At 42.5% G+C, this 18,006-nt stretch overlaps 1 protein-coding gene across 15 annotated transcripts in view; it reads left to right on the forward strand.

Moving 5' to 3' along the window:
• Positions 1–18,006, forward strand: part of HDAC4 (histone deacetylase 4) — a 240,882-nt gene that overhangs the window by 145,039 nt on the left and 77,837 nt on the right. For all 15 annotated transcript variants that reach the window (XR_014785743.1, XM_084819809.1, XM_084819817.1 and 12 more), the window contains 2 exons: positions 8,248–8,502; positions 10,282–10,468. Coding sequence is in view for 14 of the 15 variants with exons in the window: in XM_084819809.1 (XP_084675935.1) it covers positions 8,248–8,502; positions 10,282–10,468 (442 nt within the window). In the remaining variant the exon portion in view is untranslated. The remainder of the gene's footprint in view (positions 1–8,247; positions 8,503–10,281; positions 10,469–18,006) is intronic.

Genomic DNA, 18,006 nt, shown 5'->3' on the forward strand with positions numbered 1-18,006 from the left:
CCAGATCCAAAGTGTGTCCTGCCACATATGTTGAGCAAGATATTATTCGAGACAGGCCCATGGTTGGCATGGTGGCCATGAAATCCTGAGCCGCTCCTGACAAAGTAGCCTCAGCATGAATATTAAGGTCCCCCAAGACCATAAGCTTTGGGGTCCTCAACATCACACTCGAGACCACCTCAGTCAGCTCAGGCAGGGAGACTGTTGGGCAGTGGGGTGGATGGTACACCAACAGAATCCCTATCTTGTCTCGAGTGCCCAACACCAGGTACAGACACTCAAAACTGGCTAACTGTTGGATAGGGAATCTGACCAGGGGATAGAATCCCTATAGACCAAAGCTACCCCCCTGCCCCACCCCTCTAGGCAAGCTTGGTGCTGCACAAGAAATCCTGGCAGACACATTTGGGAGAGACTGAGTCCTTCCTGTTCATCCAACCAGGTTTCGGTAACACAAGCCAGGTTGGCATGTTTTTCAGCTATAAGCTCAGAAATGATATTACCTTTTTGAGTAGCTGGCATTCATCAGCAGCACCTTCTGCAGGCAAGCCACTAGAATTACTAAGGTTGGAAGGCGGACTGAAAGGGGATAGAGCACGCAGGTGTCTCAGTCGCCTTCCCCTCTCCCAATGTCATCGCCTCCCACCCTCTGCCCAGCACTACATCTATAGTGGCCCCAACTTCCTCCACTGGTAAACACATTTCAGGCCCATTAAAACCACATTCCAGGTTATGGTTAGCTGATGTCGCTCTCCCGTATTACAGATTGGCACACTGGAGGAGGTTAGGTGGCAATACCTCCCCCCAGGAGTAGATGTTCCTGCTGCTGTTTTTGCTGTTGTTCCTGCATCTTCCGAGGTGGAGGGGGGATTCTGCTGTGTACTCTTGTGTGCGTCTCCAAGTGCAATGCTAAGTTTACTCTTTATGGTATTCATCTAGTGGGTATGTATGGCCTGATGGGGACAGTGTTGTGTCTGATGGGGATATGTGTCTCTAATGTTCTCTCTATCTCATGTGTAAACCATTTGAACCTTTGACTCTTGTGATTTACACGTTTATTTCTTCTTTCACAGCAGCTTTCTAGTGTCTGTCAACTCTGTGGCTTGCAAGTGTCTTTTGCCATACTACTACTTATCTCCACATGCATAAACATAAGATGGTGGCATGTCCAAATATAGAGTAGACCTGGCCTTTCTCCCCAAAGGATCTGAACTTCCATCTTTCTCAGGGTGTGGCCCTTCCCATTTTCTTCCCAAGTCTACAGGATAACCAATTTGCCATTCCTGGGCAAGTTACTGGAGCGCATGTTGGCCTCTCTACTCCAGGCAGTGTTGGATGATACTGATTATTTGGATCCATTGCAGTCAGATTTCAGACATGGCTATGAGATGATAATAGTCTTGGTCATCCTGGTTGATTACTTAGGCTGGGGAATGGATGTGGGAAGTGCAACCCTGTTCTTCTGGACCTTTCAGTGGCTTTCAGTATAATTGACCATGGTATCCTTCTGGATTGATTATCTAGGTTAGGCTTAGGAGGCACAGTGGTACTGGTCCTTCCTGGAAGAGCTGCTTCAGGAGTCGGTGCTGGGGGACTTCTGTTCCACCTCGTGGCCATTAGCCTGTGGAGTCCCGCACGGTTTCATCCTGTCCCATGCTTTTTAACATCTACATGAAACCACTGTGGGAAGTCATCCAGAGGTTAGAGCTGAAATATCATCAGTATGTGGTTGATACCCACTTCTACTCTCATTTCCATCTACACATCCTCAAGAACTGTGGAACAATTGAACTACTGTCTTGAGGCAGTTTGGGGGTAGATGAGGGGGAACCAGCTGAGACTTAATCTAGACAAGACAGAAGTATTGTGGGTTGGGAAACCAACAATTCTGGATGGAGGTTTACATCTGATCTTAGATGGGGTTGCACTCCCTCTGAAAGACAAAGTGTATAGTTTCGGGAGTCCTCCTGGACTCTGTGCTAACTGGGGAAGTTCATGTGGCTGTGATGTCCAGGAATGTGTTTTACCAGCTTAGGCTGGTATGCGAGCTGCAGCCCCATCTGGAGAGGACAGCCCTTGCTTCAGTTATACATGCAGTAGTGATGTCCAGGCTGGACTTCTGTAATGAGCTGTATGTGGATCTGCCTTTGAAGACAGCTCAGAACCGTCAGCTCCTACAGAATGTGGCTGCCCAAGTGTTGTTAGAGACAAGGTCAGATCATATGACACCTATACTGTACCAGCTACATGGTGTGCTTCTGACCCCAATTTAACATGCTGTTTTTGGCCTTTAAAACCTTAAACAGTTTCAGATCAAGTTACTTAAAGTGTATGCCTGCACTTCAAGATGAACAACCAAAGCCCTTCTCACTCGCTCACCTTTGAGGGCAGTTAAGTGGGCAGAGAGCCATTCCTTACCAGCTTCATACCTCTGGAAAGTTTCCATTTGGGGTCTGTCAGGGCCCATTATTTCAAGCTAGGATGGCCTTAACGACTTGCTTGTTTTTTCTGGCCTTTCCCTGGGCTGTTCCTGGTTTTTAGCAGCAACTGTGTTTTAGAATTTAGTGGTGTCAGGGCTGGAAGGTTTAGTGCTGGTGTTTATTGAGTGTAATCATTGTTTGCATATATACTTGGATATAATTTTATTATGTATGCCACCTTCCCAGTAGTAATGTATGGTTGTGAGAGCTGGACTATAAGGAAGGCTGAGCGCCGAAGAATTGATGCTTTTGAACTGTGGTGCTGGAGAAGACTCTTACGAGTCCCCTGGACTGCAAGGAGGTCAAATCAGTCAATCCTAAAGGAAATCAAGCCTGACTGCTCACTGGAAGGACAGATACTGAAGCTGAAATATTTTGGCCACCTAATGCGAAGAGAAAACTCTCTGGAAAAGACCCTGATGCTGGGAAAGACTGAAGGCAAAAGGAGAAGGGGACGGCAGAGGATGAGATGGCTAGATAGCATCACCGATGCAATGAATATGAACTTGAGCACGCTCCGGGAGAGAGCGCAGGACAGGAAGGCCAGGCATGCTATGGTCCATGGGGTCACGAAGAGTCGTGAACGACTGAACAACAACAAATGCCACCTTGGGAAGGCTTTTGCCCTTAAAGGCAGTCTAGAAATATTTTAAATAGTAATACATGATATAATCCTTGATTAAATGATTTATAAAGTGCACCCTTATAATATTCACCTTGCAATACACACAGTTGTCACAAGGAAAGTGGACAGATGAAAGAGAACCTATAAGCATTCATGCAATAGGGGAACTGCAGTGACGTGTGTCACTTCAAATCAACCAGTCTGATGTTTTTAGTCCGCTTATATGCACCAATAGGCTTGGCCTGGCAACCAAGTAATGCTCATAGTTAAATAGTAATACTCATAGTTAAATTTGTATCCCGCCTTTCATCCAAGTGGTGTTCAAGGTGGTATGGCACTAACCAGGTGCTAATAGCAATAGATAGTTTTCTTCAGTGCCATGCTGACATTTTGCAGATGTAATTATATATTCTGGGTAACCGCTAACTCTGAAATTGACTCCAAGTGTTAACTATGTCACTGATTACTTTGAATGAAAATATTGGTTATTTTGCTCTCATTCAGTTCTTACATGTTTCTCATGGTTGCTCATAGAGACTTTTCAATTTTAGTTTAATTTCAGCCTTTAAAGGATTAATTTTGTTGGTGTGCTTTCACTTTTATTTAGCCCTACACTTCATTCTTGGATTTAGGGACATAAAGGAATTTACAATTACAACATTAGTGGTTTTGTAATGAGAAATTTGGAAATACTTCATTTTTGTAGTTAAAAAACGTGTCAGATATGATAGATTATTTGGATCCATTCCAATCCAATTTCAGGCCTGATTTTAGGATGCAAACAGCCTTGATTGCCATGGTGGATGACTTTCCCTGGATGAAAGGAGTGCAGCCCTAGTTCTCCTGTACATCTCGGCAGGTTTTTATACCATTAACCATGGTATCTTTCTGGAGTGCCTTGCTGAGTTGGGCCTCAGGCAGTGCAGTATTGTGGTTGCTGTAGTCCTTCCTGGAGGTGCAGTCTCAGAAAGTGGTATTGGAAGATTTCTATTCTGCCCTGTGGCCTTTGGCATATAGGGTGTCACAAGGTTCACTCTTTTCCCCCATGCTTTTTAACATCTACATGAAGCCACTGGGGGAAATCATCTGGAAGTCTGGACAGCAGTGTCAGCTATATGCTGATGATACATAACTGTGCCTGTTTTCCATCCAGGGAGGCTGTGGAACTCCTGAACAGGAAGGCAGTTGTGGGATGGATGAAGGCGAGCGAGCTGCAGCTTAATCCAGACAAGACAGAAGTGCTGTGGATAGGGAAACCAGATGTTCTGGGTAGAGGGGTGCAGCCAGTTCTGAATGGGAGTGCACTTCCTCCTGAAGGACCAAGTTTGCAATTTGAGGGTTCTTCTGGACTTTGAACTGTCTGTGGAAACTGTGGTGGCCAAGAGTGTCTTTTACTGGCTTAGACTTTTTATTTGTTCAAGCCTTGGGTGGAATAGGGCCAGGAAAGCAGCTTATCAATATATTTTTTTAAAAAATTGTTTGTATTATGATTATTTGTTAATAACATGGCTTTAAAAATATAAGTAGTTACTATGTATATAATTGTATTATGCTTTGTTCATTCATTCATTCATTCATTCATTCATTCATATGGCGGATGTTCTTTCAATCAGCAATCTGAAAATTATTTGCATCCATTCTACTATGTAGGAAGATGATCTTTAGGGGTTTGTTACTTTTGTAGATGCCTTTGCCCGATACCTGATTCCTATTATTATTCTACCTATAACCATAATTTAGTAGGATTATTCTTTATCTAGAAATCTTTGATAGTATAGCAAATAATGTAATTTCTATGTGGAAAGCTAGAGATGCAAAAAAATCAGAGGATCATAAGGGTTGTTTCTGCAGTATTTTCACCCCTAATAGTATTTTTTATTACATATATTACCAGCCAACATCAAATATGTGTTACATATATAAATATAGCATTGCATCAAAATATTAACAGAACTACATAGCAATGTAATACATGTCTTATTACCTTTCCACTCAGACAGCACAGCAACTAACACATCTATATGCCCACCCAATACCCATCCTTCTCTCCCCTACCAGTATCTTTCTTAATTTATTTTACAATATGACCTCTGTTCCTGATAAAACATAAAAAAGTAAATATACATATTAATGGGCATAAGCAGAAATGTAATCATAAGAAACATTCATACACTGACATAAAAAAGTCATAAATAGTCCTGTTAATAGTCATTAAGAATCATTAATGGTCATAAATATTCAATAAAGTAATATACTAAATCATATTTAAATAGTCATTAAGAATTCTTAACAATAAATGTTCATGAATACCAACAACTTTCATATAAGTATTCCCTAACAATATTTGAAATAATCTATAGATTTATTTCCATATTAAAACATACTAAGTTCATGATACCTATTTATATCCAGGCTGTATCTTCTTTGCATGAAACTAACAAATGGTAACCAATTCTCATGGAATTATTCTATCACTTTTTTCCTGTCTTTTAAGTGGATATACTCTGTCATCTTTGCAATATGCCGAACTTTTAAGTGGCCATATCATAGGAGCGGGTACTTTAGTACTTCTCCATTAGGAGCAATTAATATTTTGGCTGCTGTCAACAAATTCCAAACCATTTGATACTGTATTTCCTTTACCACAACTTTACCATATCCTAATAACATGACCAATGGTTCAAATGAGATCTTATAAGCCAAGCATTAAATTAATTGTATATCTAACCTTACTCCACAATGTGGCTATTTTAGGGCACGATCATGAAATATGCCAAAAATTAACTTGTTCCTGAGTACATTGTCAACATTGTCCCATCCCTTTCTTATAAATTCCATTTAATCATGCTAGTTTTATACACCACTTGTATAATACCTTATAGTGGTTTTCTCTAATGTTTAAACAAGGTCACAGTGCCGGTACTTTTACAAAGATAAATTGCCACATTGTTTCAGTTAATATTCTTCCTAACTTATTTTCCCATTTTATCTTTACTCTATTACACAATTTTTCTCCCACCTGCAAAAATATGTCATATATTTTAGAAATCAGTCTTTTCTTATAAGTGTTACACACTATTTCACTAAACTTTGTTAATTCAATCCTCACTTTTCCTTCCTTAATAAAATCCTGTTCACCAAACTTGATATCTGTAAATATTGAAACCAATGCTATTGATCACCTCCGAATCTATATGTAGTCTCAGTCCTACTCAACCTTTAAACCGTAGTAAATTATATAAATTTGCATTCATCATTGTCTCCAATTTAAAACCGAGTAGTGTACGCAAATGATAATACATTTCTGGACTTAACATTCTTTCTGTGTTTATCCCATACTTCTAGTGTTGCTTTTCTTAAAATTATAGCCTGACTATACGTTCCCAATAATACCAAGGAGCAAAGGTTAATGAAGCATAGTTGCTTATTCATTTGTTTGTTTGTTACATTTATATCTCGCCTTTCCTCTAAGACATACATAATCCTCCTCCTTTCCATCTTATCCTCAACAACCCTCACTCAGTGAGCTTCATGGCTGAGTAGGGCCTAGAATCCAGATCTCCCGAGTCCAACACTTTAATGTCTGCACCACACTGGCCCTCAAATTGTATCATATAAATTTCTGTGCCAGTCAACAATAGGTTTCAACTATATTGCATAAATAATAAGTGTTATTTGGCAGTATTATACACAGAGCTATTTTACCAAGCATAATTCTTTTTTTTTCTTCTTCAAAACATTTAAACTTGAAATGATTTTTAATGGGATTTTAAAGGGATTTTCTATCTGTGCTTTTGTTTTTCTTATTGCCTAATCATAGGGGTTTCATTCTTTTTCTCAGCTTTTCATTTACTTTTCCCTCTTTGTATATTTTATATTTAGCTTAATCAGGCAATTATGGAAGTTTAGATAAATATGATGGGGGAAAGGGCATAATAAATATGTTCTCTGACAGATACCACCAAAGAGTCTTCCTCTGTGACATATTTCAATAACATTGACATTTTGGCAGCAGTTTCTGTTCAGTGTTTTTGAAATATGCTTAGTAATACCATTTTAAAGCTAGCAGTACTTCCCCAAGATTAGACCAAAGATTTTAACATTATATTTATATTTTATGAACTGCAGTAACTGCAACAGAATTTCAGATGTGACATAGGAAAACTGGAGAAGAAAGTTATGCCCAATATTTAATCATTGGAGCCAAGACAAAATAATGCATCCATTGTTAGTTTTACTAATGGTAAACTTTTAGAAAAACAATTCACAGGAGAACATGAGTAGAAGGGAAGTGATAGTGATAATCAGTATTTAGATTATTACAAGACTGGAGGATCTCTTGTCTTTAGGTTAAATTCTATTGCCCTGTGTTTCAGTACTTAACTGATGTGTTATATCTGTGGTATGGCCTATAGTCAGATCATATCTCCTGGCTTAGTGTAAATGCTTTAGAATACAGGGACATACTCAAGGAAAGACCTAAATAAGTATTTTTATTGTATTGCTCCCCTGGGTATCTTGATCCAAGGTGAAAAAAGAGAAGGGTATTGATTAACATGAATCATTAATTATAGAAACATTGCTATAGAATAGAATTGCTTGAATTTTCTGCATATTTGCTTGGCAGAATTTGCTTTTTCTGGATGCAGCTAGCATGTTATATTACCCAAGAGATGTAGTTCAATATTTTATGTTTAGTATGCTCTAATTGGTGGTAGTGTTTAAGAAATCTCTAGTATTCACTGTATATCTTCCCCAATCTGAAAATTTCCCCCTTCCCAAACATTTTGAATGCCTGAAAACAGGTTCAGATTGTTGGTTAGTAGGAGCACTTTATAGTATGTTTCTCATTTTACAAAGTAACTGATGTGTGTATTTTAATGTGTAGGTAGGGAGACGAAATGTCAAACAGAGCAAGCCAACATGCTACACCTTTTGTTTAAAAACTAACCTAATTTATATGTGTGGTTTAAGGATTTAAAGTTTGTTAAAATAATTCAGCCAAGTACAGGGCTTAAATGGTATGAAAATACATTTTATTTTTCTTACAGTCTTCACAATTGAAAATCATTTCTTTGATAAGGTTGTGCTTTGATTCTTGAGTGTCACACTTAAGGTAGTACATTTTGGGAATGTTTCCAGATGATACCAAAATCAAATGAGTCTTCCCGCCAGCATGAAAGCCATCCAGAAGAGACTGAAGAAGAATTACGAGAACACCAGGCATTTTTAGAGGACCCATATATTGACAGGATATCAAATCAAAAGGAAGTCCAAGGGTTGAGCAGTATGATCCAGGTGAAGCAAGAACCTCTTGAGAGTGATGAAGATGGAGAGTTGCAACAAGAACTAGAGCCAGGGCAGAGGCAAGCTGAGCAGGAGCTACTATTCAGACAGGTAAAGCAGAACGTAAAATCGCAATATACCTATATTGTTTAATGAATATTTTCTGCAGGCATGTTGCTTGTTCTGAATGCATAAAAGGCAACATGTTCCTGACGATATTTGCAACCAAGGTGCTTTTTTGCACAGCAGTTTGAACAGAGGCAGGAATGCCAGTTGTGTACTTGATGTAATCCATCTCTTCCTTGCCTGCTCACACAGCAGACGGAAGTTGTGGAACTAGTCATGCAGTTTTCGTGGTAGGACTGACAGTTACAGCTCTCAAGAGAAGTGCCTGCTTTTCTCACTTCACATGCTTCTACTGTAGAAGCAAGAATGCTGGCCTCAAACCCAAATCCAGTGTGTGTGTTTTTTGTTTCCTGTTCCTGTGCTTCTCTATCATGTCTGAAATAGAACTTTCTCATCTTTCCCTGAAGGGAGGTGTGCAATCTGGCCCTGCATGTCGAGATTTTTAATTTTTTAAATCTTCTATCTTTACTATCTATCCATCCATCTAGATTTCTTCTCCATCACTTCTCTCTCCCATTCTTCCTTTGTGATTTTTCTTCTTTCCATCCTGTCTCCTTTTTTTCTCACCTAAAAATGGTGGTGGTGGTGCTGGTGCATCCTAGTTGTGGCCCACCAGTAGAAGGCATTTATGTTATGCCTTCACCCAGAAACTTCACTTAGGTCAGAATTCAGTAGCTGAATTCAGTAGAATTCAGATTTCAGTTTAGTATCTTATAACATGAGTGCTAAAAACCCAGTCTTTCCAGCTAAGTTCTGATTTCCAACTTGAAGAAGTCCAGCAGTATTTACAGCTTTGAAACTTAAGGCATATTAAAGAACATAAGGCATATAAAGTTACATGCCAACCTCTTTGGAAAGGCTGATGATGAGGTAATTAAAAACAAGGGCCCCTCCTCAGGCAAAATGTTGTGGATATATAAGCTGTACTGGTTTATTAGAATAACATTTTCTTCATTAAGAACACTACTAAAAGCCTTTTAAAAAGCAGCTTTCCCAGTAGTGCATTTTAGTGGCTAGAGTGTTGGATCAGGAGCCGGGAGATCCAGGTTCTAGTCCCCACTTGGCCATGGAAGCTCACTGGGTGACTTTGGGCCAGTCACAGACTCTCAGCCCAACCTACCTCACAGGGTGGTTGTTGTGAGGATAAAATGTAGACGAGGAGGATTATGTATGCCGCCTTGAGTTCCTTGGAGGAAAAAAGGTGGGATATAAATGCAATCAATCAATCAATCAATCAATCAATCAAATGCAATCAATTTGCAGGTGTATTGGCTAGTAAAGTATTGCAACTTATGAAATGTCATCTGGTGGCAACCTGGAAGCAGGCTTTCTCTGTAGTGGCACCCAGTTTGTGGAATGCCCTCCCCCTTGGTGTGTGGGAGGTGCCAACTGTGGCATGTTTTAGGCACAGTTAAAGATCTACCTTTTCACCCAGACCTTCCCTGACTAATTGTGCTGCCTAGTTTGTGGATTGTTAGTTCTTTCATTTTAAATGATTTTCACTGAGGTGTTTTTGTATTTTCTGTTTTTAAATGTTTTAACTGTGGATGTTTTGTATTTTAAATATTTCTGTTGTAAACCACTGTGAGATTACTTTTTAAATACAGTCAAGTGGTCTAGAAATTGATTAAATAAAGTAGCTGGCTAGTGGAGTAGTGTGAATTAATTGTCCACTGGCAGAAAGAAAGTAGTAATGCCCACCTAGAGTTAAGAAATTCATTGATTAATCCTTGAAGCAGTAATACAATCCATTGCCCCTAACAGCAAGCCCTATTACTGGAGCAGCAACGCATTCACCAGCTGAGGAACTACCAGGCATCCATGGAAGCTGCTGGCATCCCAGTGACCTTTGGAGGGCATCGGCCACTATCTCGAGCCCAGTCATCACCTGCCTCTGCTAACTTCCCCATGTCTGTACAGGAGCCACCCTGCAAGCCACAGTTCACAACAGGTAACAGGAAAAACTATTTTCACAGCATTACACAACACCACATGTTCAGGGTTGCTGTGGGTTGTTTTTTTTTTTTTACATTGTTTAGTCTTATAAATACATTCACAATCTGTATAGCAGCTATAGAGGTCAGAATATACTTTCTTAAGGCCAGATTGGCATAAACAGTTCCTCCCCTGCCCACAAAAGTAAAACAGCACCATCCTGGGAGATTATGGAATTGCTGATAAGGACCAAGTGGTAAGAAAAAGAGAAGAAGGCAATAGAGTGAAAAGCCCCCCAAATATTGCCACTGGAAGTCTTACTTAATTTCTGTGGCCTCTGAGCCTTTCAATTAAAATATAATACATGATAAAATCTAAAACCATTGTAGTATAAAACATCAAAGTGGACCTGTGGTTCTTATAAAACTATACTCAAGATAACTATTGCTAATCCTCCAGCTGAAACAGACTTTTAAGAACTGTCCTCCTCGGAATCCAATTTAGAGATGTTCCTACCCCACGCCCTGCCTTAAAAAACATTTTAGGTTTTGAAAGCATTCTTGGTGAATACTCAAAAGACCTTAATGGTTTTGTGAGTACTCACCAGGAATACTTGCAAAACCCAAAGGGTTTACATAGCCCAGCCCTCCCCTCCCTTCCCCTGCCGGTTCCCCCACCCTCGGTTCCTCTCCCCGCAAAGCAAAGAGAAAACCCTTTACCTTCATGAAGTGGAGTAACCAGTGATGGGAGGGCTCACTTGTCTGCAGAACAGAGAAGCTGGTGGTCCTGCCCACCTGCCTCCACAGCTTGAAATGACACACTTTATCATGTTTGGAAGCATAATTTCCTTCCAAGATCATGAGAATTGTAGTCTTTTCTGTCCAGAAGTAAACAAAGAGGAGAGACTGTAGGTTCATGTGTGGAGTGGGGGAGGGGTTTGGAGGGTCATGGTATGGTTGGGGAAAGGACTATACCCTGTCACAGTGGAGCCTGATTTAACTGGAATTAGCTTGTAAGAAGCTGAGCTATTTCCTGATTTGGGGTGGAAATAGCTAGGCTTATTTCAAACCAATTCGATGAAAACTGTGGCAAGGTGGATAGGTTCATCTATTACTATTACTCATGTATGTGACTATAGGACAGATCATAGATATAATGTTTTTGGTGAGCAATCTGGGTCATGGCCAGTTGTAAAATGTGGGCAGGCTGGTATGAGTGAAGCTGATTTTTCAAGTAACTTGGCCCCAAACTGTTTAAGGCTTTATAGGTTAAAACAAGCACTTTAAATTGGGCTCAGAAATACACTGTCAATCAGTGTAGCTGACGATCTGACTGCCTAACAACAATCAATACTTGGGTGGATGCATTTTGTACCAGCTGAAATTTCTGAGTTGTCTTTTAAGGCAGCCCCATACAGAGTGCCTAAGAGTAGTCCAGCCTAGATGTCACTAGTAACTGAGGCAAAATAAGAATTCTCCAGATAGGGCTGTAGCTGGCATGCAAAGCTGAGCTGGTAAAAAGCACTCCTGGCCACTACTGCCACCTGCGCTTCCCTGGTTAGCGATGACTGCAGAAGAACTGCCAAGCTGCACCCTTAGTCTTTTAGGGGGAGTGCAAACCCATCTAATTATAAACCTTTATTCAGAGCAATCAATTTCACTACCCACAGCACCTCCATCTCGCCTGGAGTAAGTCTCAGCTTGTTTGTCCTCATTCATCCTAAAACTGATTGCAAATAACAGTTCAAGAGTTCTGCAGCCTCCCTGGGATCAATAGATGGAAATAAAAGGTAGAGCTGAGTATCATCTGCATTCAGCCCAAACCTCTGGATGACTTCTCCCAGTGGTTTCATGTAGATGTTGAAAAACATGGGGGACAAGATGGAACATGGGTGGGCAACATAATTTCATACGGCCTTCAGGCTGATTTCAAAAGCTCGCTGCATCCGATCAGTTCAGACCTCTGGCAAGAGTACTGTTTCACTTCCCTGACTACCCACTGTGGGAATAAAGAGGGAGAGAAAGAAAAGAGGGTGGCACAAAGAGAGAGAAAAGAGAGTGACGGAAAGAGCTCACTGCCGACACATGGATTAACCACAAGGGATTTCGGCCCTCAACAGGAAAAAGGTTGCCCACCCCTGCTATAGGCCAGTGACCATGGGGTAAAACAGAAGTTCCCTAGCACCACCTTCTGAGCTCAGTCCTCCAGGACTGTAACCATTGTAACACCATGTCTCCTAAGCCCAATAAAGATAAACAATCCAGACATATACCGTGGTTGATGGTGCCGAAAGCAGCTGAGAAATCCAGGGTAATGTGACCCTGGGTGGTAATGATCAGAAACCATTGGATCTAAAGTAGGTTTCTTCAAAAGTGGCTTCAACACTGCTTCCTTTAAGCAAGTGGAAATGACATTTTTAAAATTTATTTATTTAAAAATGTCTATCCCGTCCTATATCATTAAGATCTCAGGGCGGCATACAGATAAAATCAGTGTAAACATAAACAAACAGTGTAAATAAATAATTTAAACACCTAAAAACATATTACACAAGCTAAAACCAGTTTAAATCTAAAACAGTTAAAACAATGTGCTGGGGAATGCATTTAGCCCTCAAAGGCTTTGGTAAAAAGCAACGTTTTTACTTGGCGCCGAAACAAGACCAGTGTCTGAGCCAATTGGGTGTCCAAGGGGAGGGCATTCCACAACCGGGTGCCACAGCAGAGAAGGCTCTCTCCCATGTCCCACCATAGTGTATGTCTCGTACCGGTGGGACGCAGAGGAGGGCCCTTCCAACAGATCTCAGTTCTCAGGCAGGCATATATAGGGAGAGACGCTCCCTCAAATATCGAGGCCCCAAGCCACTTAGGGCTTTAAATGTCATCACCAAAACCTTGAATTCTGACCAGAAGCATATTGGCAGCCTGTGCAATTCCTTTAAAACCGGTGTTATATGGTTTTTATGGGGTGTTCCAGTCAGCAGTCTAGCTGCTGCATTTTGCACTAGCTGCAACTTCCGAGTTGTCTTCAAGGGCAGCCCCACGTAAAGTGCATTGCAATAGTCTAATCAGGAAGTTACCAGCAGATGTACTACTGTGGCTAGGTTATCCCTGTCTAGGAAAGGCTGCAGCTGGCGGATCAGCTGAAGCTGGCCCCAGGTACTCCAGGCCACGGAGTCCACCTGGTGCTCCAGGGACACGGATAGATCTAGGAGTACTCCCAAGCTACGCAACTGCTCCTTCACGGGGAGTGCAATGCCGTCCAGGACAGGTCACTTACCCAATTCCCGGACTTGGGAACCACCAATCCACAGAGCTTCCATCTTGTCAAGATTTAGCTTCAGTTTATTGGCCCTCATACAGCGCATTATACCCTCCAGGCACTGGTCCAGCACCTTCAACGCCTCAGCCGACTCCGATGATAAGGAGAAATAGAGATGAGTATCATCAGCGTACTGGTGACACCCCACCCCAAAACTCTTAATGACCTCTTCCAATGATGTCATATAGATGTTGAACAGCATGGGGGATAGAATAGAACCCTGTGGCACCCCACAGCTTAAAAGCCATGGGGTAGAACAGGAATCCCCCAATACCACTCTCTGAAATTGGCCCTGCAGGTAGGAGCAAAACCACTGTAGCACAGTGCCCCCAACTCCCATCCCACAGAGCCGATCCAGTAAGACACCATGATCAATGCTGTCAAAAGCCGCTGAGAGATCCAGGAAGATCAACAGGGTAGCACTCCCCCTGTCTTTCACCCGGAGTAGGTCGTCAGTCAGAGCAACCAAGGCCATTTCAGTGCCGTACCCTGGCCTGAAACCAGACTGAAATGGGTGCAGATAATCAGTGTCCTCCAAGAACACCATCCCTCAAGGGAATTTTAGTAACATCCCTGGAATATAGCCAGCTGTTTCTATATTAAAGCACCACAAAGTGATATTTCTACATTATATGACTGTATTGTGTCCTGTTTACTAAAGTGCAACATTAGTAGAGAGTTTTACAGTATTTCCTGAGTTTATCCAGAAGTAAATCCCACTATGTTCAATGGAGCTTACTCCCAGGTAACTAAATTGTATCTGATTCCAACAAATGTGTATAACACATAGGCCCAATTCAAACATAACGCTAAACCAACCTTCCCTAACCCAGCACCCTCCAGATGTTTGGACTACAACTTGTATCATCCTCACCCACTGTAACCTCTGGCTGGGTGTGATGGTATGTCCAGCACAACTGGACAGTACCAGCTTGGGAAAGGCTGTGCTAAAACATGAGTTAGTATTACGAGAATGGGCAGCAGTGAGCCATGATCTTGTGACACCCCACCACCTCTCCTGTATATGAGAGGAGAAGACTGAAAGTTTCCACTTCTGGTTTTGAATAAACCAATGTCTCCCATTATGTCAGGAAACTGATTATTCCTTCTGGTTTTGGAACTAACCACAGTTAAAATGATCTAGTTTCCCTAGTTCACATGTAACAGGAAACTGCTGTTGGTTCAAAACCCGGGGCTACAGCTAGGTAATTTTAGAAGTTGGACTTAAGGGACTTATGGGGCTCCCCCTTTAGAAGGCCATGCCCCCAACTAACGTTTCTCTTCTCCCTGCCCACAACTGCCATTCTATGCATTATAACTGAAGCCAGAAAGGCAAAATTAAGAGAGGAAGGGGAAGGAGGAACAAGAGAAAAACAAAGTTGGCTGCAACCTTTGGTATGTTTACGTGAACTAAGACCTATTGAATTCAGTGGGATTTACATCTGAGTCAACATGCAGAGGCTTGGGCTGCAGCATTTCAAGAGAAAAGAGGAAGAAATGATGCGTTGGAAAAGGAGAAACAACATTGTGAGAATTGGGGCCACAGTGTGGGGAGGTGATGATGAGATACATTTCCAGTAGGTAAGTCGGAGAGCTGGTTTGGGAAGGGGTGGTTCTTCTTTGTGGTCTCTGTGCATCACAGATATGGACTCTGTGCCTGCATAGAGCCTTGTTCAGGGAACTTTTATAGCTGAAGGATTTTTGGCAGGAACCCTTCCGCCACTGTCCCAGTGTGCATATTCCTATTGGGTGTACACCTATTATCTCAGTTCTCTTTCAACCGCCATTGCATAGCCTCATAGGGAACTTCTTTCTTTGGTTCATATTACAACTGGTGAGGGTTTTTTCTTCTTCTTCTTTATCTTTCTGTCCTCTCGTTTTTTCTTCCTGTTACTGCTGTTTTGGATTTTATTTGTTTTGTGTTCGTGATCTCCACAGTTGCTTGTGGATGTATGGCTGTGAGGGCCCCATTTTTGAAGTGTGTCTGTTGTGACAGTAAATTGCCTGCTGCTGACGGGCACTCCTTGTGTCTTTTCTGCCTGGAAGAAAGGCACAAATTAGACGCCTGCTCTCATTATCAGACCTTTACAAAACAGGCATGATGTAATTGCTTTGACAGGCTGCAGGCTGTTCTGAGGAGGAAAGCCGTTGTAGTGGCAGACAATCCTGCTATGGCACAGGTGGCAAAGGACCCTCCTTTCGGGGCATCTGAGACCCTTTCTCGCTCACCTGGGCCTTTGGGAGTTTCAGAGATGCTTCGTCTCCTGCTTGAGCCCTGAAATTGGGCCATACCAACCTAACTACACCTGAGCAGGCATTGACGCTCACAGTAGCAAAGAAACTATTGAAAAAGGCCAAAGCACAACAGTCCTCTTTAGAACCAAAGAAAAAAAAAGTTAAGAAGGCAGCAGCCAGGTTGGCTATGGCCCTGACGCCGCAGTTGCCTGTCTCAGTGTCTCACCACTGACCATACTGTCCCCTCTACCAATGCTCAATTTACTGATACAGCTTCAAGCCCAACTTACAAACTAGCTCTAAGGACCAACCCTATGCAGGATCCTCTACCAATCACGTCTATGTCAGAAGGTGAGATTAGAGAGATATTATTCATCCCAGCACCGACTTGGAGGCTGACTGATCACTAGGGCAGATCTCCCTGTCACTAGGGTCACCGATCCCCTGCTCGGAGAGGGTCTCTAGATTCCATGTTCTCGGGCTACTTCTCGAGTCAGAGAGATCATACCTGTAGGTTATGCAAGCATCCCAGATAGAGAGCCCTGTCACCGCTTTCACATTGGAATAGGCATTCGAGCCACTGCCCCGATGCAACTACTATTGGGACGAGCTGTAGTCTGGGTATGGAGGGCAATCACTGGATGAATATTACTGAGATTATCTTTGCTATCCAAGATCTTTCTCCCCTGATTGGTACTGACACACACCGTCAGCTACAGTTTCTCAGCCTCCACCAGAACACTGATTGTTCCTGGCTGCTCCTCTGGACCTGCAGCAACATCCGAAGCTGGTAGGCATTGGCCCTGGTACACACCACAGCACCACCAACTATGTCTGTTCTGCCTTCGGCCACAGTGCCACCGTAGCAATCATAGATTGTAGTGTCATCCATTCAGCTGCTCTCAATGCTACTCCTGTGCTCCTGCTTGGCCGCAACTCTGACCACCTCATTGGTTCAGTGTCAGGGTGGACACTGAGCCCATAGAGTCCCAGAGTAGTTCTGATGCTGAGGAAGAGCAGTCGCTCCTGGGAGAGGAGCGCGCTCCTCTTTCCCAGGACCAACAGCTGACGGAGATTCTTCCCACCAGCATTCCTAGTTTAGTTAGCAGTCCAGGGAGTGACCGAGCACAGATAGCAGACTTGGTGGATGTGCGACGCAGAGAGCGGCGCCAGATGGAGGGCGCGGAAAGGAGGCGTAGTGCCCGGTTGGCGCGCAAACAATGGCTGTGCCCAGAGGATCCAAGGGAAAAGGGGAGGGACTCTCCCTAGTCCTTAAGTTCAGGGGTCTGCCAGTAATTCCCTTTCAAACAGGGACCAACTGTTCTAACTAAGGGCATAGGTACTGTGCTGCTCAGATCTAGTTACAAACGGTATAGTTGTTAAGTTGTAAAAGAAGAATAAAGCTTTGAAAGGAATCCCTTTGTCTGTGTCTGGACTTAGCTACTGGATTAGACTGAGAGAGCCCTCCAAGGAACCCTTAACATTCAGATGCCTTGGGTAGGGGCACAACCTACTGATGTATATCCAAGATTGTTTCCAGGGGTGTCCCCACAGTTGGTGATAATTATCAATCAGACTCAACATCCTTCTCTTCCCTGGTGCCATCCACTTCATCACCAGATATGGCGGCAAGCAATCAGAACCCAGTTTCCCCTTCGGAGGATATGGGCCCATTTTCAGGGCAGGCTTTCGATATGACACAGTTCCTTGGCCTGGAAGCACAGCAACCAGTTACAAGAGTCAAAGACCCTGTGTTCAGTGTAGTACACATAGAAGCATCAACTCCTTTTGTGATCCTGCTGTTACCGACCTTGCTGCAAACCATCCAGCAATCCTGGAAGGCTTCCCCCTCTATAGCTCCAATGTTGAAAATACTGGAAAATATGTATAGGGTGCAAAAGACGTGGGCTTCCTGTTCACATACCTGCCTCCTAGCTCTATCGCAGTGGAGGCTTCTCAGGGAAAGTCACAAAGAGTTCACTCTTCCCCAAGGATAAG

Source organism: Heloderma suspectum, chromosome 1, assembly GCF_057233095.1.
Source record: "Heloderma suspectum isolate Gila_16-S chromosome 1, 16-S_ref, whole genome shotgun sequence".
NCBI lineage: Eukaryota > Metazoa > Chordata > Lepidosauria > Squamata > Helodermatidae > Heloderma > Heloderma suspectum.